General features: G+C 41.2%; 1 protein-coding gene across 1 annotated transcript in view; it reads right to left on the bottom strand.

Annotated features, from left to right (window-relative positions):
- Window positions 1-22,638, bottom strand: part of LOC132829138 (guanine nucleotide-binding protein subunit alpha-11-like) — a 34,771-nt gene extending 12,133 nt beyond the window's left edge. Inside the window, exons 1-2 of the mRNA XM_060846466.1 lie at window positions 22,272-22,638; window positions 9,784-9,968 (exon numbers count right to left, since the gene is read on the bottom strand). Of these exons, the coding sequence (XP_060702449.1) occupies window positions 9,784-9,968; window positions 22,272-22,425 (339 nt within the window). The 5' untranslated portion in view covers window positions 22,426-22,638. The remainder of the gene's footprint in view (window positions 1-9,783; window positions 9,969-22,271) is intronic.
- Window positions 22,639-24,892: the final 2,254 nt, after the last annotated feature.

Here is a 24,892-nt window from a genome sequence, read left to right as displayed (position 1 = left end):
TCATTCCATACACGTACCACCTTCTGTGTGAAAAGATTGCCCCTTAGGTTTCTTTATTAATTTCTCCTCTCACCCTATGCCCTCTAGTTTTGGACTCCCTCCACCCCATGGAAAAGACTTTGTCTATTTACCCTATTCATGCCCCTCATGGTTTTGTAAACCTCTATAAGCTCAGCCCTCAGCGTCTGATGCTCCAGGGAAAATAGCCCCAGCCTGTTCAACCTCTCCCTGTAGCTCAAGTCCTCCAACCCTGGCAACATCCTTGTAAATCTTTTCTGAACGCTTTCACAACATCTTTCCATTAGGAAAGAGACCAGAATTGCATGGAATATTCCAACAGTGGCCTAACCAATGTCCTGTACAGCCGCAACATGACCTTCCAATTCCTGTACTCAATACACTGACCATACCAAACGCCGCCTTCACTAACCTATCTACCTGCGACTCCACTTTCAAGGAGCTATGAACCTGCACTCCAAGGTCTCATTGTTCAGCAACACTCCCTAGGGCCTTACCATTAAGTGTATAAGTCCTGCTAATATTTGCTTTCCCAAAATGCAGCACCTCACATTTATCTGAATTAAACTCCATCTGCCACTTCTCAGCCCATTGGCCCATCTGGTCAAGATCCTGTTGTAATCTGAGATAACCCTAGTCACTGTCCTCGACACCTCCAATTTTGGTGTCATCTGCAAACTTGCTAACTGTACCTCTCATGCTTGCATCCAAATCATTTATGTAAATGACAAAAAGTAGAGGACCCAGCATCGATCCTTGTGGCACTCCACTGGTCACAGGCCTCCACCATCATCCTCTGTCTTCTACATTTGAGCCCGTTCTGTATCCAAATGGCTAGTTCTCCCTGTATTCCATGTGATCTAACCTTGCTAATCAATCTCCCATGGGGAACCTTGTTGAATGCCTTACTGAAATCCATATAGATCATACCTACCACTCTGCCCTCATTAATCCTCTTTGTTAATTCAAAAAACTCAATCAAGTTTGAGAGACATGATTTCCCACACACATAGCCATGTTTACTGTCCCTAACCAGTCCTTGCCTTTCCAAATACATGTACACCCTGTCCCTCAGGATTCCCTCCAACAACTTGCCCCCCACTGACATCAGACTCCCTGGTCTATAGTTCCCCTGGCTTGTCCTTAACACCCTTCTTAAACAATTGTACCACGTTAGCCAACCTCCAGTCTTTCAGCACCTCACCTGTGACTATCGATGATGCAAATATCTCAGTAAGAGGGGCAGCAATCACTTCCCTAGCTTCCCACAGAGTTTTAAGGTACACCTGATCAGATCCTGCAGATTTATCCCCTTTCCTGAGGATGTAAATTCAGTGTGACAAGTTCACACATGCAGGGCCATTTTAAATGTAGAGATAGGGTTAATGGTGATTGTCTTTTCCTAAGGATGAGGGATTTCAAGACCATGGGGTATATTTTTGAGATGTGAGGAGAGCAATTTTAAAATATATCAGAGGGAAATCTTTTACACAGAGGGTGGTTCGTGTGTGGAATGAACTTACTGAGGGAGTGGTGAATGTGGGCACAATTGCAACACTTAAAAGACATTTAGATAAGTACATGAATAGGAAAGGTTTGGAGGGACATGGGCCAGGAGCAGGCAGGTGGAGTTTGTTGAGTTTGGGATTATGGTCAGCATGGACTGGTTGGACCAAAAGGTCTGTTTCCGTGCTGTCTGACTCTGACTCTGACTCTGACTCTGTAAGTAGGACAGTGAAACTAACAACCAGAGCATCATTTCAGCTACGTGTATGTTGGCAGATGTTTGTATTTGACTTTAGTATTATGTCTGGGTGGAGGCATTTTCCTTGGGATATTCCTGCAATGAACTAGCAAATGGTAGAATTGCCAACAGCCTCGCATTCAGTCTCAGTTATGTGCATGCAAAATCACCAATTATTTTCTATTCTCTAAATACAGTTCATTCAAAGATTACAAATGATCATGATATTGTACATAAAGTGTTACAGAGTATGACTGAAGAATTAATACATAATCTTGTACTTGGAACACTGCTTGTTAGTTTTTCTTCCTTATATTCCTATTCCCGCACTCATGACAGGACCATCATGTGACAAAAATGACCTGGCTGCAGGTGAGATTGATTTCACAAAAATAACCATTTCACAATGAATATTCTAACATCCAGTGAGAAGACTCCAAATGCCAATCTCACACAGAACCTGAACGTTGCCCTTAAACTCTAATCCTGTAATCCTGAAATCCCTCTGACCCTCTTTTCACTTCTGCCGAAATTCTGGTCCATGGACCTTGTCAGGTTGAGATTCAATGGGGAATCTTTTCCACATTCACTTCCTTAGAAATTAAAATTGAGTTTGGGTGTATAACCAATGACCAATTCATTCCCACCACTCACTGCCCCATTAAACTTCGAGATGACCCTACACTACTCTAAACAGTTACCTGAAGATCTACCACTGTTCAACAGTCAACTTGTCCAAAAATAAACCCTACTCACCCATCACTCTCATCCCAATCCACCATATTCCTTGTCTGTGCTTTCTTTATAAGCTCTTCAGTGTAATACACATAGGCTCTGAAGCTGGCTGTTGTATTAGCACAGTGCATAGCACTTGTAGCAATAGATTGAATTGTCATATGGTAGGGATCTATGGGGGTACCTCACCTGGAAATGTTTTCTTTCCTTACTAGATGTTAATCCCTTACTGAAGGCTTGCTCAGTGGAATGCAGAGGCAGCAGTTATTCTCCACTCCTTTACCCAAAATTCACACTTCATCATAGCAATTAGGCTTTATCAACACTGAGGAGATCACTACTGAACCCAATCGTGCTGACTAACAAATGACATCTGCATTAAAGGTTGCTATGAAACAACCATTTTCCCTCTATAATGTCAACATCACTTCCACAAATTATAGTCCACTTTCTAACTAATCAACATTCTCTTCTCATACATATAAAATGTTATCTCCCCTCTGTGTTAGTATTTCTTGTGAATGCCATGATGAATGCAAAAAAAAAAGCTTTGGCACCATGTGTTTTTCAGCAACACCAATTTTAGTTAAATCAGCATTAGCCAGAGTCATGGAGTTATATGGCATGGAAACAGTCCTACCAGTCCATGGCGAACACATAATCCCAAACTTAACTAGTCCCACCTAACTGATCCTGGCCCATTTCCCTCCAAACCATTCCTATTCATGAACTTACCTAAGTGTCTTTTAAATGCTGCAACTGTGCCACATCCGTCACTTGCTCAGGAATTTATTCCATATGCTAACCACCTTCCATGTAAAAGATTTGTCCCTCATGTCTTTTTTTTAAAATCTCTTTCCTCTTATCTTAAATACATGCACCCTGGTTTTGAAATCCCCCATCCAAGGGTAAAGATACTTACCATTAACTCTATTTATACCCCTCACGATTTTATAACCCTCAAAAAGGTCGCCTCTCAACCACTGATGCTCCAGTGATAAAAGAACCAGTCTATCCAATCTTTCTTTATAACTCAAATCTTTCATATCAGGCAACATGCAGGTAAATTTCCTCTGAACTCTCTCTAGCTTAATATTATTCTTCCTATAACTGGGTGAGCAGAACTTCACATAGCACTCCAGAAGAGATCTCACCAATGTACAACCTCAACATGATTTCCCAACTGAAAATGTGTTGCTGGAAAAGCGCAGTAGGTCAGGCAGCATCCAAGGAACAGGAGATTCGACGTTTCGGGCATAAGCCCTTCTTCAGGAAGGGCTTCCTAAAGAAGGGCTTATGCCCGAAACGTCGAATCTTCTGTTCCTTGGATGCTGCCTGACCTGCGCTTTTCCAGCAACACATTTTCAGCTCTGATCTCTAGCATCTGCAGAACTCACTTTCTCCTTGATGATTTCCCAACTCCTATACTCAAAGGACTGAACTAATATTTTGAAAGCAAAATGGTTTGTGAAACACAATTTGAATGGTCATGATGATTACTTGATAGTAAAAGTACATATCATGAATTTTGTATGAGTTTTTTCTCTAATTAGTTCCGATTCCATATCTATATTTCTGGTGTGCAAAGACTATTTATCTGTATTTCTACAAAATGTTAATGTAATTAGAAGCAGAATCGAATGTTTAATGCTAATTTAAATCAGGATTACCGTTAAGTAAACATTTTCAAAATTCTTGTCATCAACTATTTAACAAGATGACAAATCCTCTGGAGCTGATGGTTTAAATCCTCAGGTGTTCAAAGAGTAGATACAAAGGTAGTGAGCACATTGTTCATTCTCCAGAATTCCCAAGATTTTAGAACTGTTCCCATGGATTAGAAGGTAACAAATGCAATTGCTTTATTCGGGGAAGCAGTGAGAGATAAAACAAGGAACAGGTAAGGAGAATTATCGTATCTATTATTAAGCTGAAATTAACTCTATGAACACTGAGAAGCAGAGATAAAATAAGGTGGGAAGAATTTAGGGAAAAAAAAAGTTGAAATTCACATTAAAACACTTTCCTTCCCAAATGCTGCCTGACCAGGGACATAAGCATTTTTTCTTGTTTTGTTACCATTGGCTTGCAGGTAAAAAAAATGATGTATCACAGAGTGGGTTTGAGAAGTCCTCATAAAACATTGCCATTTTAATTAATGGAATCCTTCTGTTTAAATTGAAATGTTGTATTTCATTAATATTTGAATGAAATTAATATTTTACTATCTTCATAAATAGTTTTTTATTTACTAAACTACCAGAAAATATTCAAAACATATTTGTAGTTAAATAATTACATTCTTCAACAATTACCCAACATGTTCACAAATATCTTGAGAGAAATGTTTCTTAGTACCATGTACCTTCCCTATATGGTCAATACAATTATCATTACTGGATTATCAGGAATGGTTTCCTGTAAAGGTTGGCATGCCCACCAACTGGAAATTCCTGCTTTATCCTCCACAGTTATTAGTGGGAGGAATTTCAAAAGTCATTTTTTTGAACAATAACCAATGCTTGGCTATCTGGTTAACCATAGGCTACTTTAACATTTCAGCCCATTGGCAATCTCTCATCAAAATCGCATTCTTCCAATATCACTGATACGTCTACACATGCCCTGAGATTCCAGCACTGCTGCTGAGTTCTAAACCATACCTTAGCATTTGGTTCCTTCACTAACATCCCTTTGGCAAACTCCCTGCTCTCTCTGTCCTGTTCCTTATGACATCTAATATTCCTCTCACATTAACCATGGCCAAACTCCACTCCTAGTTCTGAAGCAGGATCACTGGATACAAAACATTAATTCTGTTTGCTTCCACAGATGTTGCCAGACCTCCTGAGATTCTCGAATAGTTTCTGTTTTTGTTTGTATCAAACTCTGCGATTGTCTAAATACATTTCAAGATCCTCAGTTTCAAATACCACAACATATTTTGGCCACTCTGAACTTCTCCAATTGTGCAAAGCTCACTTTACTCAACAACACTCTCAAGTTTAGTTTGATTCCTGATCCCCTTGCTTCAATACGGTAGGATTAAACATGTACTACACTCTTGACCTCAATAGTTCTTTTCCAAAATCCTACCTCTCTTTCTTCTGTCAAAGGTTTCCTAAGACAACACGATGGATAGGTTGGACCAAAGGGTCTGTTTCCATGCTGGACATCCCTATGACTCTAACTAAGCATGAATAGTGGCCAACCATGGCTTTCAATGTAAATTATGGAGAGATTAGATCCAAGAAGGAGAAAAATAAAATTGCTAGAAAAGTCAGCAAACCGGAGGATTGGGAGCAATTTATAACTCAGCAAAGGAGAAGAACAATTTGATCAAGAGGGGATAAGAGAGTGTGGGGGTAAAATTGCAGAGCACATATGAACTGTAAGAGCTTCTATAAATATGTGAAAAGAAAAAAAAATAGCAAAGACAAACATAAGATCCTTACAATTGGAAGCTGGGTAAATTGTAATGGTGAACAAAGAAATGGTAGAAGAAGTGAATACATTTTCTGTGTTCAGAAAAGAAGGCACAAGTAACCTTCCAGAAAATAGCAAACCTAAGGTCTAGTGAGATGGCAAATTGAAGGCAGTCAGAATTAGTACTAAAATTGTGCTGGGGAAATTAATGGAGTTAATCATGAGGCAACTGATAAATGAAGTGGCCCTGGAAATATTGAATATGTTGGTTGTCACCTTCCAAAACTCAATAGAATCTGGAGCAGTTCCTGTGACTGGAGGATGGCAAATGTAGCCCCACTAATCAAAACAAGGAGAAAGAGAAAAAGCAGAGGATTATAGATCAGTTAGCCTAACAATAGTGGGGTAAATTCTACAGCATTATGAAAGACAAGAAAATAGAGTATTTGGAAAGCATTAATGGAATTGGTGAAGGAACAGTGACGTATTTCCAAGTCAAGATGGTGAGTAGCTTGGGGGATCTTGCAAGTGGTGGTGTTCCCCTGTATCTGCTGTTCTTGTCCTTGTTGAAAGAAATGGTTGTGGTTTTGAGAGGTGCAGTTGGCAGAGCCTCAGTGAATTCTGCAGTGCATCTTGTTGTTTAATCACTCCCATCTTCCACACCATCAACAGGGTTTCCCTGAAATGTTAACTGTTTCACTCTCCACATATGCTAACAGATTTATTGCTCGGTATATTGTACAGAGCATGCCTCAAACTGTACCATAACCATTTCAGTTGGGGAGTGCTTAATGCTAACTTTGGAAAGTGTTCCATTCCCAGTTTTGACATTCACAAGTGTAAAAAAAATACCAAAAAGGTTCATTGGACCATAACACAAAGTAATGTCTTGATCTTTGAATGAAGATATTTTACGTTTAGTATAAGTGAGCATGGAAGAGAGACATCAACACTGTCTGGTTCCAGAACACTGACAACCTTTCAGGATGTTAAGTATTTTATCTTTCCATAGTCTCCATCACAATCGTTCTTACTGAATGGAATAATTCAGAAGTGAAGCAAGAATGGCTTTCTCTCCTATAATGTGATTTCTGAAGCCTCACTGTTCCTGTATAGAACTTATAAGAGACATACTTTATGAATAAGTCTCAAATGAAATATTTCCCTTTCTATCTCCCTTTCCATGCTGCTTGTTGTCACAGCTGACAAATGCTGGCTACCTGAACTAATACACTTTACTGGCAAAAGCAGATCGAGGATATATATGGTGTGGGATTATCTACTTGAGATTGTCTGGCAAGAAAATAATTTAGTCTGAGAAATTACTTCATTCTGCCAAACAGATAATATTTCTGTCAGGATCCTGTTCCTTGTTGCACATACAATTTAATATTGAAACAAAATTGCCTTTTGTCACTGAGGTTCCCTGACCTCATCTTCCTCCTTTTTCTAACTACCTCTTGTTTATAGATACATTCTGCAGTGAAAAGTCACATCTTTAATGGTACATTATTCATTCCAAATGTTTAAGAAAACATTCTAATATTTTATCAAGGAACCTGTGCTATGAATCAAAATGCTGAACTTTCAAAACAAAATGATTTTGAGGATGTGGGCCTTACTGTGAAGGCCTTGTTTATTGCTGACTGTAGTTGCCCTGACAGTGTGCTGATGGTCCTTCTCCATATGAACCACTGAACCACCCAGTGCTGATGGTAATGACTCTCCAAAGATGGTGCCAGACAAAGGATTCCAGGACAGTGACCAACCCCAATAAAGGAACAGGAAGAATGCTGGGTGAGTGTAACCTGGGGATGATGGAGTTTCTGAAGTGCTCTTGTCCCTCTTGATGGAGACGTTATTGGGATGTGAGGGACTGTCGAAACAACATTGGCAGGTGCTGTTGTGCATCGTATAGATCATACATTATATAAACATTGGCAATGAACAGCTTGATGGATTCCATTAGCGAGGGCATCTGTAAATTAAACTGCTGAATATTGAGACATTATAATGTTGGAGTTGAGGGGGGAGAGGAAGGTCTGGTCCTTTAGCCAACTCAGTGTGCCGAGCTACTATCTGCCTTTCTCAGGTGAACGTTCAAATAGCTCCATGAGATTTTTTAGAATCGGCAACCAGTTCTCCTGGTGTCTGGCCAACACTCCTCTTTCAAATGAAACCAAAAACAAATTATTAATTCACTATTTCCTGTCTGGTGAATACTGACAGTGGCTGCCTTATTACCTACACTGAAAATACTCATTATATAGGGCAGTCTGAGATGTTTCTGTGATAGTTCAAACTGCTACTTCTGGTGCTTCTGACAGATAAGGTACTAAAATGAGCTTCTTTGGTCTTTATGCCATTCACTTTACTTTTGTTTGAAACACTCTTCTAATTCCGAAAGCATACAAAAGGTTCCTGCTGATTTTCAAAGCTCATAGAACCTTACCGGCAAACACAGAAAGTACAGAACTTTTCACAGCATTATTTCAATAAATTGTGGATTGTGGATTGTAGCATTGTGCCAATATTGTTTTGCTTGTGCTTTCCCGATCGGTGAAGTTGACGAATTTCTCAGGAATAAAACAAAGTGCTATAGAAGGTTGACATCACCCTCAACATGTTTTCCTCTCTCTCTCCCTCTCTCTCTTTCTCTCCCCAAAGATCCTGCCAGATCTCTGAGGTTTCCTAGAATTTTCTGTTTTTATTTCCATTTTCCATAATCTGCAGTATTTTAATTTTAAAGTTTCCAGGCAGTTGCTTTAAAACCTAGAAATTCACCCCCACTATTATTTTTGGGCTAGTATTAGTAATAGTATTCTGAATCAGTAGTGCTGGAAGAGCACAGCAGTTCAGGCAGCATCCAACGAGCAGCGAAATCGACGTTTCGCGCAGCCCTTCATCACTTTCCCCTGCCACCCACCCTCTCATCCTGGCACTTTCCCCTGCCACCGTAGGAACTGTAAAACCTGTGCCCACACCTCCTCCCTCACCTCTATCCAAGGCCCTAAAGGAGCCTTCCACATCCATCAAAGTTTTACCTGCACATCCACCAATATCATTTATTGTATCTGTTGCTCCCGATGCGGTCTCCTCTACATTGGGGAGACTGAGCGCCTCCTAGCAGAGCGCTTTAGAGAATATCTCGAAGACACCTGCACCAATCAACCACACCGCCCTGTGGCCCAACATTTCAACTCCCTTTCCCACTCTGCCAAGGGCATGGAGGTCCTGGGCCTCCTTCACCGCCGCTCCCTCACCACCAGATGCCTGGAGGAAGAACACCTCAGCTTCCGCCTCGGAACACTTCAACCCCAGGGCATCAACATAGACTTCAACAGCTTCCTCATTTCCCCTTCCTCCACCTCATCCTAGTTTCAAACTTCCAGCTCAGCACTCTCCCCATGACTTGTCTGGACTTGTCCAACCTGCCTAGCTTCTTTTCCACCTATCCACTCCACCCTCTCCTCCCTGACCTATCATCTTCATCTCCTTTGTGCTCACCCATTGTACTCTATGCTACTCTCTCCCCACCCCCACCCTCCCCTAGCTTATCTCTCCATGCTTCCGGCTCACTGCCTTCATTCCTGATGAAGGGCTTTTGCCCGAAACATCGATTTCGCTGCTCGTTGGATGCTGCCTGAACTGCTGTGCTCTTCCAGCACCACTGATCCAGAATCTGGTTTCCAGCATCTGCAGTAATTGGTTTTACTTCCTTAGTAATAGTATTGTTTAGGCAAGGACAGAATAGTCTTTACACAATACATAAAACAGGCAATCCAATCCCAAAACAGAACAATCAAAAATTTAAAAACTTACATTTGCCAATTTTTTAACATCAATCCTTTTATTCTCACCTTATTCTCCTGCAGCTGATATTGTATATTCAATGTGTCCATAGCTCTGATAAGGGACTGTACTGCAGTGATAATGTTCTGAAAGACCAACTTTGCAAATGCTTTTCTGTCTTCCTCTGAGTATCCAGACCCATGGATGATTCTCATCTGTTTGATGAATGTGCTCTTGCCACTTTCTCCAGTGCCTGGTTTAAAAGAGACAGTGAGGTACAAATTAGAATCCTCAATTGTAACAGATCACAGAAAACAGCCAAAAGCGGCTGCGACGAGCAGTGCATTGTTCTGTTGTATCATCCTGCACACAAATTTGCTACACGGTGAGTCCCTGGTTTAAGAGACAAGCTGACATTGGAAAGACATGGCCAGAAAAGGTGGTGTTTGTTGATGGAAGGCAAAGGGAATGGAAGTTCAGGGAAGTCCAGACCTTGGTGCATGTCTCTAGCCTGCTGTGTCCACTTGGAAAGGTACAATGTTGTGTGAGGAGGCCAAAGCTATAGAGCTATAAGAGTATAATTATTACTGCCCTCAGCACCGCCCCCCTAACCTGCAATTTTCTTCCTGACCTCTCCGCCCCCACCCCACTCCGGCCTATCACCCTCACCTTGACCTCCTTCCACCTATCACATCTCCATCACCCCTCTCCCAAGCCTCCTCCCTACCTTTTATCTTAGCCTGCTGGACACACTTTCCTCATTCCTGATGAAGGGCTTTTGCCCGAAACGTCGAATTTCCTGTTCCTTGGATGCTGCCTGACCTGCTGCGCTTTAACCAGCAACACATTTTCAGCTCTGATCTCCAGCATCTGCAGACCTCACTTTTTACTCTATAATTATTAAGAGTCTTTCTGTCATGGTGAGGATTGAGATATATGGCCCTTTATTTCTGCGATCCCGGGTGACCAGCCCAGAATCAAAATCTTAGCGAAGGGTTTGTTGTGTTAGATTAGCATTCTCAATGTCAAGTGTACAACGCAAATTATGGCAAACTATGAAATGGAATCATTAATTGTGTGTAGGCACCAAAAAAAACAATAAAAACAGCAGGATTGTCTGAAATACGTGATGCAAAGTGATGAACCAATGTGATTCCATTTAAAAACATAGCTCATTGGCAGCTCAACTACAAGTGGATAAAAAACCCCAGACTAGCCAACTGTGACCCATTTGGTTACACTTTTGCCTCTGAGTCCAGAACATAAAATCCAAGCTGATGCTCCAAATATCAAAACTAGAAGTGAATTGGAAAAGGAAATGAGTAAAATCTGATTGAAGATTTGTAGCTCGGGTATCCGTTGTTGTGGTTCTGCTCGCCGAGCTGGAAGTTTTTGCTGCAAACGTTTCGTTCCCTGGCTAGGGAACATCATCAGTGCGGTGGGAGCCTCGTGTGAAGCGCTGCTTTGATGTTTCTTCCGGTATTTATATTGGTTTGTTCTTGCCGCTTCCGGGTGTCAGTTTCAGCTGCAGTGATTTGTATCTGGGGTCCCGGTCGATGTGTCTGTTGATGGATGTTCTTGCCGTTTCCGGGTGTCAGTTTCAGCTGTAGTGGTTTGTATATGGTGTCCAGGTCAATGTGTCTATTGATGGAGTTTGGGACCAAAAGGACTAGCCACTCTACCATACGTCAGGAGTGTCTCAGAACTGACAGCCAGACTACTGCGACCCTTAGGACTCATAACAGCACACAAGTCAACATCCACGCTCAGACAACAACTCACTAGAACAAAGGACCCAATACCCAGCATGAGCCAAACTAACGTAGTTTACAAAATACCATGCAAGGACTGCACAAAACACTATATAGGACAAACAGGAAGACAGCTAACAATCCGCATCCACGAACATCAGCTAGCCACAAAACGACACGACCAGCTATCTCTAGTAGCCATACACTCAGACAACCAGCAACATGAATTTGACTGGGAAAACACCACTATCATAGGACAAGCCAGACAGAGAACAGCCAGAGAATTCCTCGAAGCATGGCATTCATCCCCAAACTCCATCAATAGACACATTGACCTGGACACCATATACAAACCACTACAGCTGAAACTGACACCCGGAAACGGCAAGAACATCCATCAACAGACACATCGACTGGGACCCCAGATACAAATCACTGCAGCTGAAACTGACACCCGGAAGCGGCAAGAACAAACCAATATAAATACCGGAAGAAACATCAAAGCAGCGCTTCACACGAGGCTCCCACCGCACTGATGATGTTCCCTAGCCAGGGAACGAAACGTTTGCAGCAAAAACTTCCAGCTCGGCGAGCAGAACCACAACAAAGGAAATGAGTGCAACTTTCAGTGTTTTGTGGGTAACATAGTGCCCAATTATAGAGCAGCAAAATATACTAATGATTGTCTCATATTGAGGCAGCAGAACATACCACCTTCCTTCACAGCAAATTCATGTAAAACATTTTAAAGAGATTTCTGATGCTGCTTTGGTCACTGTGAAGGTTCTTGTGTGTAGTCATGGTGTCCATATATCTGACCTAGAAGTCCCAAATTCAAGCCCACCTGCTCCTGAGGTGTCTAATAAGGATAACATTACCATTGTCAAACCAAACCTTTGGGCTGTTTTCTCATCAGAGAGAGATGACTGGTGATGGTTTAATCTGAGGGTCACTACGCTTCAAACGAGGGGAGAGGTTGAGAAAGTCACTCCTTCATGGTAACTTCAGTGGTGTGGACCACACTGTTAACATCACTCTTTGTCACAACCAGCTATCCAGCCATCTGAGTAATAACCTCTCTGAACAAGTAGATTGGAAAATATCTATTTCTTTGGTTCTTTTCCTCCTTCAAGTTCTAGGTACACAAAATGCCAAATGATCATTTCTGATCAACGTTCTAAAGTTAACAAATGAGGTTAATTTATTTGAAATTCAATTTACCTACTGCATCCAATAGACATCGCTCACTGCATAAATATACAGACTAATGAGATACATCACTAGCTAAAGTAAATACAATTGACTTGCACATAAGATTTGCATTATACTCTAAGGGCTAAAAATTGGATATGACCCATTTGTGAAAACAGGGGTTGCAATGCTTTCTTACCCTGCATCCAATCAAAGCAATGCAGGTAGCATTCAAACATAGAGCTGTGTCTGTGATTGTGACAAGGCCCACCTTTTCAAGTGGGGTTGTACTCCAGCAGTGGCAGGAATTGGGATGTTCCCTGAAAATGCTTCTTAAAGGGAAGAGGCTCAATGAAGCAGGTCACAGAGTTCTCCCAGGTTTCTGTAATCCAGTTATGGAGGCCTTCGTGGAAGAGAATAAAGATCGTGTTTCATCAGGAGCCTGTAGGCAGGAATGGGAGCAGATACCCACAAAGTTCAACGTGAGGAGTCTGACGTCAAGGACATGTCCATAATGCCAGAAAAATTCAGTGACCTCACACAAGTAATTAAGGTCAACTGAATGCATTTTCAAACTCACTGTCCAATCACCACAACACCAACCTCACCCACTAAGTGATGCACCACACCTCCATTTGCACAGCATCTGGCTATTTGGACTCATGACTAGCTTGCCCATTCTCTTCACTCTCTGTAAGCCTCACCCTCACATCTCACAGCTTCCATTTAAATCTAAGTCAGCCAAGAGCATCATTATGAGTCACTCACTGACACTCTTCCCTCTCTCTTACTGGACAAGATGACACATAATAAATGGGAGCAGCTGAAGACTGGTGGGTGTAGGCACGGCTGCGGCTTCAGAACTGTTCTGTGGAAAAGGAGTCTTACTAGACACGAAACATTAATTCTGTTTCTCTCTCCAAAGATGCTGCCAGACCTGCTGACTTTCTCCAGCATTCTATGTAGGTGTTTGTAATTTCTCAAGTTCTGCTTTCTCTTTTACACAATTCTAAGTCACCTGCCTAAGTGGCTTAGAATTTAAAGCCATCAGTGGTTGCTTTGCATTATTATCAATCTTTGCTCATGTGGTACTTTCTTAGTCTTTGAATTTCTATGATGTGGAGGTGCCAGTGTTGGACTGGAGTGGACAAAGTTAAAAATCACACACCACCAGGTTACAATCCAACAGGTTTATTTGGAAGTACGAGCTTTCAGAGCACTGCTCCTTTATTAGATAACTAGTGGGGCAGGATCATAAGACATAGAATTTCTAGCACAAGATCATAGTGTCGTGCAACTGTATGATATATTGAACAAACCTAGACTGCTGTTAAGTCATTCATCTTTTAGAATGGGTTGCAGGTTTTGAATCATTAATATGCAAATCCCAGAACTTTTTCAGGTCACATTCCCAAGACAGCAAGGTTTTATATAAAAAAGTGACATCTCAACTCAGACAATGCATTAAAGGTGTGAGGTTAGAGTCTGTATGTATTCAAATCTTGAGTCAGACAGGTTCTATTTCCAAATTTCCATTCTATTTATAAAATGCCACATGGGTTTGGAGAGGAAGCACAGGAGATTTACCAAGATGTTTCCTGGGATGTAAAATCTCAGTTAGGAAGATAGACCATATAGGCTGGGTTTGTTTTCCTTGGAGCAGAGGATGCTGAGGGTAGGGTGTGGCACGAGTAGTTGAGGGGGTTCGTGGGAATTGATTGAGGTATAGAAAATTCGAAGAGGCTTAGACAGGATAGATCTCAATCTATCACCCATGATAAACATGTCTAAGACCAAAGGGCATAAGTTCAAAGGGATGAATAAGTAGTTTTGAGAAGACCTGAGGAAAAGGCTGCAAATGTGTTGCTGGTCAAAGCACAGCAGGCCAGGCAGCATCTCAGGAATAGAGAATTCGACGTTTCGAGCATAAGCCCTTCATCAGGAATAAGAGAAAATCTGAGAAAAAGGCTGTTCACTCAGAGGGTAGTAGAGGCAGGTTCTCTCACAACAGTTAAGAAGCACCTGAACGAGCATTTAAAATATGGAAAAGTGAGCTCTGGACCAAGTGCAGACAAATGGTATTAGTGTAGTTGGTGTTTGTAGCTCGACACAGACGTGGGTTCTGTGTTGTATAACTGTTTGAGTCTAATGCTGAAAATGTGTTGCTGGTTAAAGCACAGCAGGTTAGGCAGCATCCAAGGAACAAGAAATTCGACGTTTCGGGCCAGAGCCCTTCATCCTGATGAAGGGCTCTGGCCCGAAACGTCGTATTTCCTGTTCCTTGGATGCTGCCTAACCTGCTGTGCTTTAGCCAGCAACACATTTTCAGCTCTGATCTCCAGCATCTGCAGACCTCACTTTTTACTTGAGTCTAATGCTGCCTTGTCAAACTGTTCTAGTCTTCAGAATGACCTTCAAACCTAATGGTGGAATCTCCCACTCTTCAGCAATGTCCACTTTGTTCTTTACAGCGCCACTTTTCCATTTGTTATAATTAATTCACTTTGTCACCAACCAGCAACGCTTTTAACTTTCTCACAGAGTTTGCACTTCAGCGTGACTTAACTCCATTCCAAGTGGTTGCTGTAGTCCTATGAAAAGCTGACGCCAGTTCTGTTAATGTAGAGTTACTAGTTATCCAGAACTTTGGTTTATCATTTATTCCCCTTTCGTCTGCAACAATGGTTAACAAGATGCTGCAGCTGGAGTTTGAGGTTATTTAATTTAGACTCATTGCAATTTCACTGTACTTTCAATTTTTGTTGATTGTCGAAGATGTAGGTTTTCAAACTGGATGCTTATTATGTTACGTTAGCAAAATGTATTGTACAAATTTATACTTGCACGACAAAAGATTCAAATAATGTCTCAAGGAAATGGTAGCAGGAATTTACAGCATTTATTTCAGCTGCCAGGAAGTTCCACCAGTGCTCAAGGCTGATGGAAGGCAGCCAGTACACTGTGTTTTCAAACAAGTACATAACAAGAGAACCTGTTAAACTGCATTGTGTTCCCTCAAGTTATTAAAAGAAAGCAGGTAGCTGAGTGTGATACTAATGGAGTTAAAGACATTTACGTGAAGCAATTACTTACTGGCGCAGGCACGTGTTCCTCATCACTGTCTCTGACCCTTGCCACTTCCCTGCTGGGAAGTGCATATGAGCCTTGGGTAAGGGTAGGTTCCTGCTTCACTGCAAAACGTCCTCGGATCAAATTGCAACCTATTTCTAGTTTCACTGCCCATGCTCAGGCATGAAATGTGAAGTATCAGAGACCTCTTACAGAAACACACCTCGGATTGAGTCAAAATCATTCAGAGGTGATAGAGCCAAAACAAATTATCTTTTTAACAATTAGGCTTTTTATTACTTTGCAGCCATTCTATGTTTTTCTTGTATATGGGATTACATTGGTAGAGAATCAGGCCATTCAGTCCATCTGTTGTTTATGATACATTCAGGCCACCTGCCATCTTTCTTATCTAAAGCTACCACTGTGGCCCTCTGTTTCCTTCTTACCGTGTACTTTGTTTTTTATTCCTCTGTGGGATGTGGGTATCACTGGCTGGGCCAGCATTTGTAGCCCATGCCTAGTTACCCTTAAGGAGATGGTGGTGAGCTGCCGCCTTGAACTGCTGCAGTCCATGTGCTATGGGTAGACTCACAATGGCAGTAGGGAAGGAATTTCAAGATTCTGATCCAGCAACAGCAGAGGAATTTGGTTAATTTCCTCTTAAATATAACTACGTTCACCACATTAACACTTCCTCTGGCACTGAGCCTGACCTTCCCACAACCTTCTGGACAATGTTTTTTTTAAACATCCCCTCGGATTTCTTGGTGAGTGTTTAATGTGGATGGCCTCCCGACACGCTCATAACCACATGCTGAAACATTCCCTCAGTTTGCATTCTTGTCAAAATATTTTCATAATTTAAAAGATATCTCTTAGATCATCCCTCAGTATTCTTTCCTCAAGAGTAAAGTAACCCAGCTGTCAATCCTTTCCTGATGCACATCCCTGTACGTTTTTGGGGTCATCTTTCTGACTCTCCCTTGGACAATTTTCAGTGCCTCTATTATTTTATAATATGATGACCAGAACTACATGCACGATTCTAAACTTAATCTAGCAAATGTTCAATATGGATTTAGCATAGCTACCATGCTTTTCAATTCTATTCCTCTCGAAATGAAGGCTTCTTGTTGGTTTGACTTTCATCATGGTCTTGCTAAAATGTAATGCTACCTTCAGGATTGATGAATTTGCACTCCAAGATTCTTCTGCTCCTCTACCTCACCGAGATCTGAACGTTCCAAATGATACATGAGCTCCCTATTCTTCCTATGAAATATATCACCTCACATTTAACTGTGCTGAACCTCATGTGGCAATTAATTGCCCATTGTTCATGTTCTCCAGCACTTTGTTGCATCTATCCACAATTTAGACTCTGACCCCCAAATGTGGTGTTATCCATGAATATAGCATTTGTGCTTTTGATTCCAAAGTCCAAATGATTAATATAACAGCATAACAGAAGTAACAGTAATCCCAGGTCTGATTCTCCTTGGAGCAGCAGTTCCCACCTTCTGCCACTATGAACAACTCAATTTATTCTGTCTCTGATTGAAGCCAGCTAACAATCCGTTCTGTGCATCTTCTTTCACCTTATTCATTAGTTTGTAGTGGGGACTTTATCAAAGGCCTTTTGAAAATCTAGATAACTGAAATGTACCATTACCATTAGCTTGTTTCTCTATTCTTACCTCAAAAATTAATGAAATGAATAGTTAATATTAAAGTTAATCCATTATTAAAAACAATATTGAATAAACAAATATAATCTAGCGAGGTTTTTTTGTTTTGAAATTCGTTCTGTCTATTCATATTGTATTTCTTATTTCTGGATGTTCTTTTATCCTTTTCTTTAGCAGGGATTCTACAGTTCTTCCTATCACTGATGTTGTAGCTACCTTTGCACCAGAGAGGCTAAGGTTCAAGTCCCACTTGCTCCAGAGGTGTGTCATACCATCTGTAAACAGGTGGATTAGAAAATATCTATAAATCCTTCAATATCTTTATTCTAGGAATGACACCTGTCATGTATTAGTGATCTGGTGTTACATCATTTTCTGATGAATTATTAACAATATGTTGTAATGTCACTGTTACTGCTTTGTTAGATTATTTTAAAACATGTGGTGGAGGCTGGTACAATTGCAACATTTAAGAGGCATTTGGATGGGTATATGAATAGGGAGGGTTTTCTCTTAGTCTCTCTTTGCCTTAATTGTTTTCCTTTGCTTTTATTTTAATCTCTCTGTATTCTCTCTTACCAAGCACTCCTTTGCTGTCTATGTAGCTAACCTGTGTTTCTTTCCTAACACTCCATAGTTCCTTTGCAGTAATTATGCAAAGATTAATATCGGGGTAAACACAATGAGCAGATTCCAACCTCAAGTGATCCTTGTTGAACACTACTTCCTGTATTTAGTGTATATGTTTGCTCACTGAGCTGTAGGTTTGATATCCTATGGGTGAGTGTATAATTTTACACCACTGATCAGTGTACTGGTTTGTCAGCAGCATCTCTGGCCCTGGGCCTTTTCTCTGTCAGCCAAATTTGGAGAGAAATTACTTCTGGCAGCACAGTTGCTCAGTGGTTACCACTGCTGCCTCATAGTGCCAGGGCCCAGGTTAAATTCCAGCCTCGGGCAACTGCCCCCGTGTCTGCCAGAGTTTCCTCCAAGTGCTCCGGTTTCCTCCCACAATCCAAACATGTGTAGGTTAGGTGAATTGGCCAGACTAAAATTGGGGAGAAAGTGAGGTTTGCAGATGCTGGAGATCAGAGCTGTAATACGTGTTGCTGGAAAAGCGCAGCAGGTCAGGCAGCATCCAAGGAGCAGGAGATTCGACGTTTCGGGCATAAGCCTGAAGAAGGGCTCATGCCCAAAACGTCGAATCTCCTGTTCCTTGGATGCTACCTGACCTGCTGCGCTTTTCCAGCAACACATTTTCAGACTAAAATTGCCCATAGTGTTCAGGGATTGTGTAGGTTAGGTGCATTAGGTTGGGGTAAATGTAGAGTAATTGGGTAAGGAAATGGATTTGGATGGGATACTCTTTGGAGCATTGGTGTGGACCTGTAGGGCTGATTGGCCTGTTTCCACATGGTAGGGTTTTGATGAATTCTACCTAAACCAATTAAGATAATTAAAAGGAGAAAGTGAGGACTGCAGATGCTGGAGATCAGAGCTGAAAATGTGTTGCTGGAAAAGCGCAGCAAGTCAGGCAGCATCCAAGGAGCAGGGGAATTGATGTTTTGGGCATGAGCCTGAAGAAGGGCTCATGCCCGAAACGTCGATTCTCCTGCTCCTTGGGTGCTGCCTGACCTGCCAAGATAATTAAAAGGCCAATTAATGGCAATGATCAGCAGTTATTAAGAACAGCTGAGTCTCAAATGCTTGCCCTTCCTCCATTGCTACATTTGTGCCTGCGTGTCCTTAGAGAGACAGCAGTCAGTGTCCACCAACACCTTTGAAACGTTCAGAAAGAGTTGGGTGTTGTGAGGTTGGACTGCATTATTTCTCCTTCTAACTCTATTCTAATGGAATACTGTCCCTCTCTTCCTATTCTCCTCTATTTGGATCATTCTTGCACTGCCCCTGATGGTAAGTTAGAATCACAGAATCCCTACAGTTGTGGAAAGTTGGCCCATTGGGTCTGCACCAACCTTCTGAAGAGTATCCCACCCAGACCTCCTCCATGTTCACCCCCACCCTCTTCACCATTTACCATGGCTAATCCACAAAATGTTCATATCCCTGGATACCACAAGGCAGTTTTTTAAAGTACTACCAATCTACCTAACAACCCATCTACTGCTGGATTGTACAGTATTGGTGGAGCAGGTGCCAGTCTTTCAGACAATATATCGGAAATGGGAGTAAAGTCGGAGTAAATATCTCGTGACTCCTTTCTCAAGCAGAACCCATCCGCCCCATTCTCAATGAGATTCTACAAATACATTACAGGCAAAAGGGTAACTCAGGAGAAAATAGAGCCCCTGAAAGGTCACAAAGGTTGTCAATGTGTGGTACCCCAGGAGATGGATGAGATTGTAAATGAGTATTTTTGACTCCGTATTTACTGTGGAGAAGGATATGGAAGCTATAGAACTTGGAGAAATAAAGAGTGATATCTTGAAACATGTCCATATTCCTAAAGAGTAGGAGCTGGATGTCTCAAGATACATAAAGATGGGTAAGTCCTCAGGATCTGATCAAATGTATCCCAGAACTTTGTGCGAATTTATGGAAGTGTTGCTGGGCCTCTTGCCGAGATACTTTTATCATTGATAGCCACAGGTGAGGTGCCGGAAGACTGGAGGGTGACTAGCGTGGTGTCATTATTTAAGAAGGGTGGTTAATAAAAAGACAGGGAACTGCAGATCGGTGAGCCTGACATCAGTAGTGGGTAAGTTGTTGGAGGCGATTCTGAAGAACATGCATTTGGAGAGGCAAGGACTGATTAGGGATTGTCAATATGGCTTTGTGCATGGGAAATCGTGTCTCACTAAGTTAAGTTTCTTTGAAGAAGTGACAAAGAAGTTGGATTAAGGTACAGCGATAGACATGCTCCAAACGGATTTTAGCAAGTCATTTTACAAGATTCTATATGTTAGACTGATTAGCCAATCATATGGAATCCAAGTAGACCTTGCCATTTGGGTACAAAATTGACTTGAAGGTAGGAGACAGACGGTGGTGGTGGAGGGTTGTTTTTTGGGCTGGAGCCCTGTGATCAGCAGTGTGCTATAAGGGCCATTGTTGGGTTCACTGCTTTTTGTCATTGATATAAATGATTTGGATGTCATTTTAGGAGGAATGGTTAGTAAGTTTGCAGATGATACCGAAATTGCTGATGTAGTAGTTAGTGAAAAAGGTTATCTCAGACTCTAAATGGACCTTGATAAGATGGACTGATGGGCTGAGAAGTGGCAGATGGAGTTTAGTTTAGATAAATGTGAGGTGCTGCATTTTGGCAAAATGGAGTGGGAATTATATACTTAATAGTAGGACCCTAGGGAGCCTTGCTGAACAAAGAGACTTTGGAATGAAGGTTCATAGTTCCTTGAAAGTGGAGTTGCAGGTAGACAGCATAAGAAAGCATTTGATACACTTGCATTTATCGGTCAGTGCACTGAGTACAGGTTGTTCTGCTATAACGTGCATTTCACTATGCCACGATTGGCAAACTGGAGACACTGTTTCTAAAGCATGAAATTTTCAAGCATGTGTTGGTTATAATGTGATTCTGGCCCGATCAGTTTGAATAGTGCTGCTATTACACAATTTTCTTATGACATAGGATTGCACAAAAAAGGAACTATCGCGTTATAGCATAACTGATTGTATAAGAGTTGGGATGTCATGTTGCAGCTGTACAGGACATTGATTTGGCCAATTTTGAAATATTGTGTTCGATCCTGGTCTCCCTGCTATAAGATGTTAGACTTGAAATTGTGCAGAAAGATTTAAAAGGGTGTGGCCAGAGTTGGAGGGTTTGAGCTGTAGGGAGAGCTGAATAGGTTGGGCCTACTTTCCCTGGAGGGTCAGAGGTTGAGGGGTGACCCTGTAGAGGTTTATAAAATCATGAGGGGTATGGACAGGGTGAATAGCCAAGGTCTTTTTCCCAGGGTGGGAAAATGGGACTAGATTAATTTAGGATATCTGTCTGCATGAATGAATTGGACCAAAGGGTCTGTTTCCATGCTGACTCTAGTACTTCATTGACTGTAAAGCACTTTTGAAGAGACTGAAATCTGCAAAATAAATGCCAATTTGTATGTCTTCCTCTCTCTGTGTGACACCTTTATTCATAGCTGATTTAAGGATGATGTTACAATTACTCCTGTTTGCCATGTCGGGATTGCATCTTGGATGATTAGATTACTTACAGTGCGCAAACACACCCTTCGACCCTTCCACAACAACCCTCCGAAGAGCAACTCGCCCAGATCCATTCCCCTACATTTACCCCTTCACCTAACACTATGGGCAATTTTACCATGGCCAATTCACCTAACCTGCACATTTTTGAACTGTGGGAGGAAACTGGAGCACCCAGAGAAAGCCCACGCAGACACTGGGAGAATGTGCAAACTACACACACACAGTTGCTCGAGACAGTAATTGAACCCGGGTCTCTGGCGCTGTGAGGCAGCAGTGCTAACCACTGTGCCAGCGTGATAGGATATGAAGGGACCACCAATGGACAGAAATGGAAGGCCCTAGCCTTGGAGGCTAATTGTGCTCGAACATTCCCCCCCCCCCCAACATAGAGATTTTTTGCAACAGAAATGCAAAGTTATCTCAACTGCAAGGTGAAAATCTAAAATCTGAAGATTATGCCTTATGTTCCATTTTAAAATGCAGTAAAACTTTGACAAACTCCTCCCTCCCTTCTGAAAGAAAAAAAGCTCAATGGACATTGCTTAACTCTGATAAAATATGAAGCAGTGTTATTCATGAATAAGTGAATAAATGAAACTGTTTTAAATTCATGGTGAAAAAGAGATACTGCACCAAGGTGCTTGATTCTCCACTTACCTAAAACTAGGAGTTTGAGTTCTCTCATTTGCTTCTGTTTCAGCTGCTTTGTGTCTTTGTCAATTTGATTGCTGATAGACAATGCAATTTTCTCATTCTCCGACAGACAACAGTAGCAGCGACCACAAAACAGATAATACAGACACGAAGCCATACTCTGGTGGAGATCCTCACTCTCACATTGAAACTAACCAAAGGCCAAGAAACTTCACTGAAACTCACTTAAAGCTAACTCAAACAACTGATCCACCAGTTAGAACAGGGTCAGATTTGGTCGGACTTGGTGCTCTTTAATCTAGCCTCAATCACAGTACATTTGTTCGTGAAGTAAATCCAACATTCAAATGACAAGAGCCAGCGAATTGGACAACCACCTCTAAAATTTAATGTGCAGGCGAAAACCGCAAAAGTGCGATAGAATTTAAAGTGCCAAGAATCTGGGCCACGCCTATTCTGGGTCATATTTAATTTGTGGTTACATGAATGAGTGCTATCAGTTTATTTAAACTAGCACTGGCTGACAGTGCAATGTTGAGAAATTTATAGAGACCCATATGAACGTTAGGGTAGAGTAGAATTTACTGTAAAATTAACTTTGTGAAAAATGAACACGATAAAATGAGTCAATTTTACTTCTCTCAAATATTTTAGACATGGTAACTTGATAGCTGAACTAGGAGAGAAACTAAACTATGTATTTGAAAGTATGGGTGAGGAAATTCAGAGCTGGTCAAAAATTTGATTTAAATGTTATCAGAATTTGCTGTCTGTCTCAATATAATGTTCTGCTTTGGCTGTATCTCAATCATTGTATTTTTCTGTCAGGGTATCACAATCAAAGTATATAAAATCATCCTAGTACATCAGTGAATTCAGATTCCTCCTGATTTTACACTATCAACAATGCAAGTGTACATGGGAAAAAGTACGTTTGTGAGGAGGAGGAAGAAGTAGGAAGGGGTGGGAAGGGGAAATGAGGTGATAAAGAGAAGGAAAGAAGAAGGAGAAAGAAGAGGGAAGGCAGGACAATGGGAAGGAGGAGGAAGGGGAGACAGAAGGAGGTGCACCAGGTCATTGGATCCTGATGGACATCAGCCTAAGATCTTAAAAAAGACGAGAGTGCGGTGCGGTGCTGGAAAAACCCAGCAGGACAGGCAGCATCCAAGGAGCAGGATAATCAATGTTTTGGATATTTGCCCTTCATCAGGAACAATAAAGGGCTTATGCCCGAAACACTGATTCTACCGCCTGACCTGCTGTGCTTTTCCAGCACCACACTCTTGACTCTGATCTCCAGCATCTGCAGTCCGCACATTCTCCTCTTAAAAGAGATGGCTAAGTTAGGAGATTGAATTTTACCAGGATCTAGAGAATTTTGCAATCAGACCGGAAAGCGGAAAATATAACTTGTCTATTCAAAAAAAGGCAGGAGCACAAAACAGGGATCTAGATACTGATTTGATTGACATCGGTCATGGGCAAGGTTGAAGGATGAATGACTAAGAAGGTTATAGCTGGACACTTAGAAACAAGTGTAAGGTAATCGTGATGTGTCAGCATGGATGTTTGAAAGGGAAATCAAGGTCAACCCAATGTATTGGAGTCCTTTGAAGGAATAATGTGTGGTGTAGTAATGAAGAGTCTAGATGATTTCCAAAAAGTATTTGAAAAGTTGCCATGTGAAACTTAATTGTAAAAATTGAAGCATATGGTGAAGAGGGTTAATATACTAGCATGAATAAATTTGCCAAAAAAAAGTGTAAGTCTGAGGATGGGGAGAAATCTAAAATTCATTAAAGGAGAACCAAGAAGTTAATAAAGAAAGAGAAAATAGATTATGAATGCAAAGTGGCAAAAAAAATCTACAGTGGTTGTAAAAGCTTCCATGGGTATATAAAAAGGAAAAGGTTAGCAAAGACATATATGGACCTACAAATTGGAAGATTGCAAATGTAACCTCACTGTTTAAGAAAGGCGGGAGTGGGAAATCAAGCTACCATATATCTGTTGGCCTGTAGAAGGAAGAATTCTCATGTCTGGTATAAAGAATATGTTTCCTGCATATTGAGAAAAGAATTGTCTGATTGTGTCTTATCTGTCCAACCTTATCGACAGGTGGAACAGGTTCAAGAATGGTTTATGCTTTTAATTTATATGTTACATATTCGTAACAATTATTTGAATCACAATTAATCATCAGAGAAACCATTTGATGTCTACCACACCCATGGTAAAAAAAACTTCTATAGCTCCATAATATCCATTCAGGCTTAAAGCACTTCCAGTTTATTGTGGGCAGGTGGTTCTGTCAAGAATAAAATGGTTTATAAGAGCAGGTATTTTCCGTAACTTACAAGATACCAGTCAGTTTCTGTAAACTTCCTAAGCATCTGACAGGAAATGTTTACATTGTTTTCTCATAGCAATAAATTAAGTGATGATACAGAGGGAGGTGCTATTTCATAACGAAATTATGATACAAATATTTATGGCTTTCTTTTTCAGGCTGATGAAACTGACAGTGAAAAATTAGTTGCATCCAGCACTTAAGATTTCAAAGAAGATACAGCACCTCTAAACTGAATGGACCAGAGAGCAAGTTGGAAAAGTCAGCAGCTCAG

The sequence above is a fragment of the Hemiscyllium ocellatum genome, chromosome 28 (assembly GCF_020745735.1).
Source record: "Hemiscyllium ocellatum isolate sHemOce1 chromosome 28, sHemOce1.pat.X.cur, whole genome shotgun sequence".
Classification (NCBI taxonomy): Eukaryota; Metazoa; Chordata; class Chondrichthyes; order Orectolobiformes; family Hemiscylliidae; genus Hemiscyllium; species Hemiscyllium ocellatum.
This window is presented reverse-complemented; position numbering and strand designations above follow the sequence as displayed.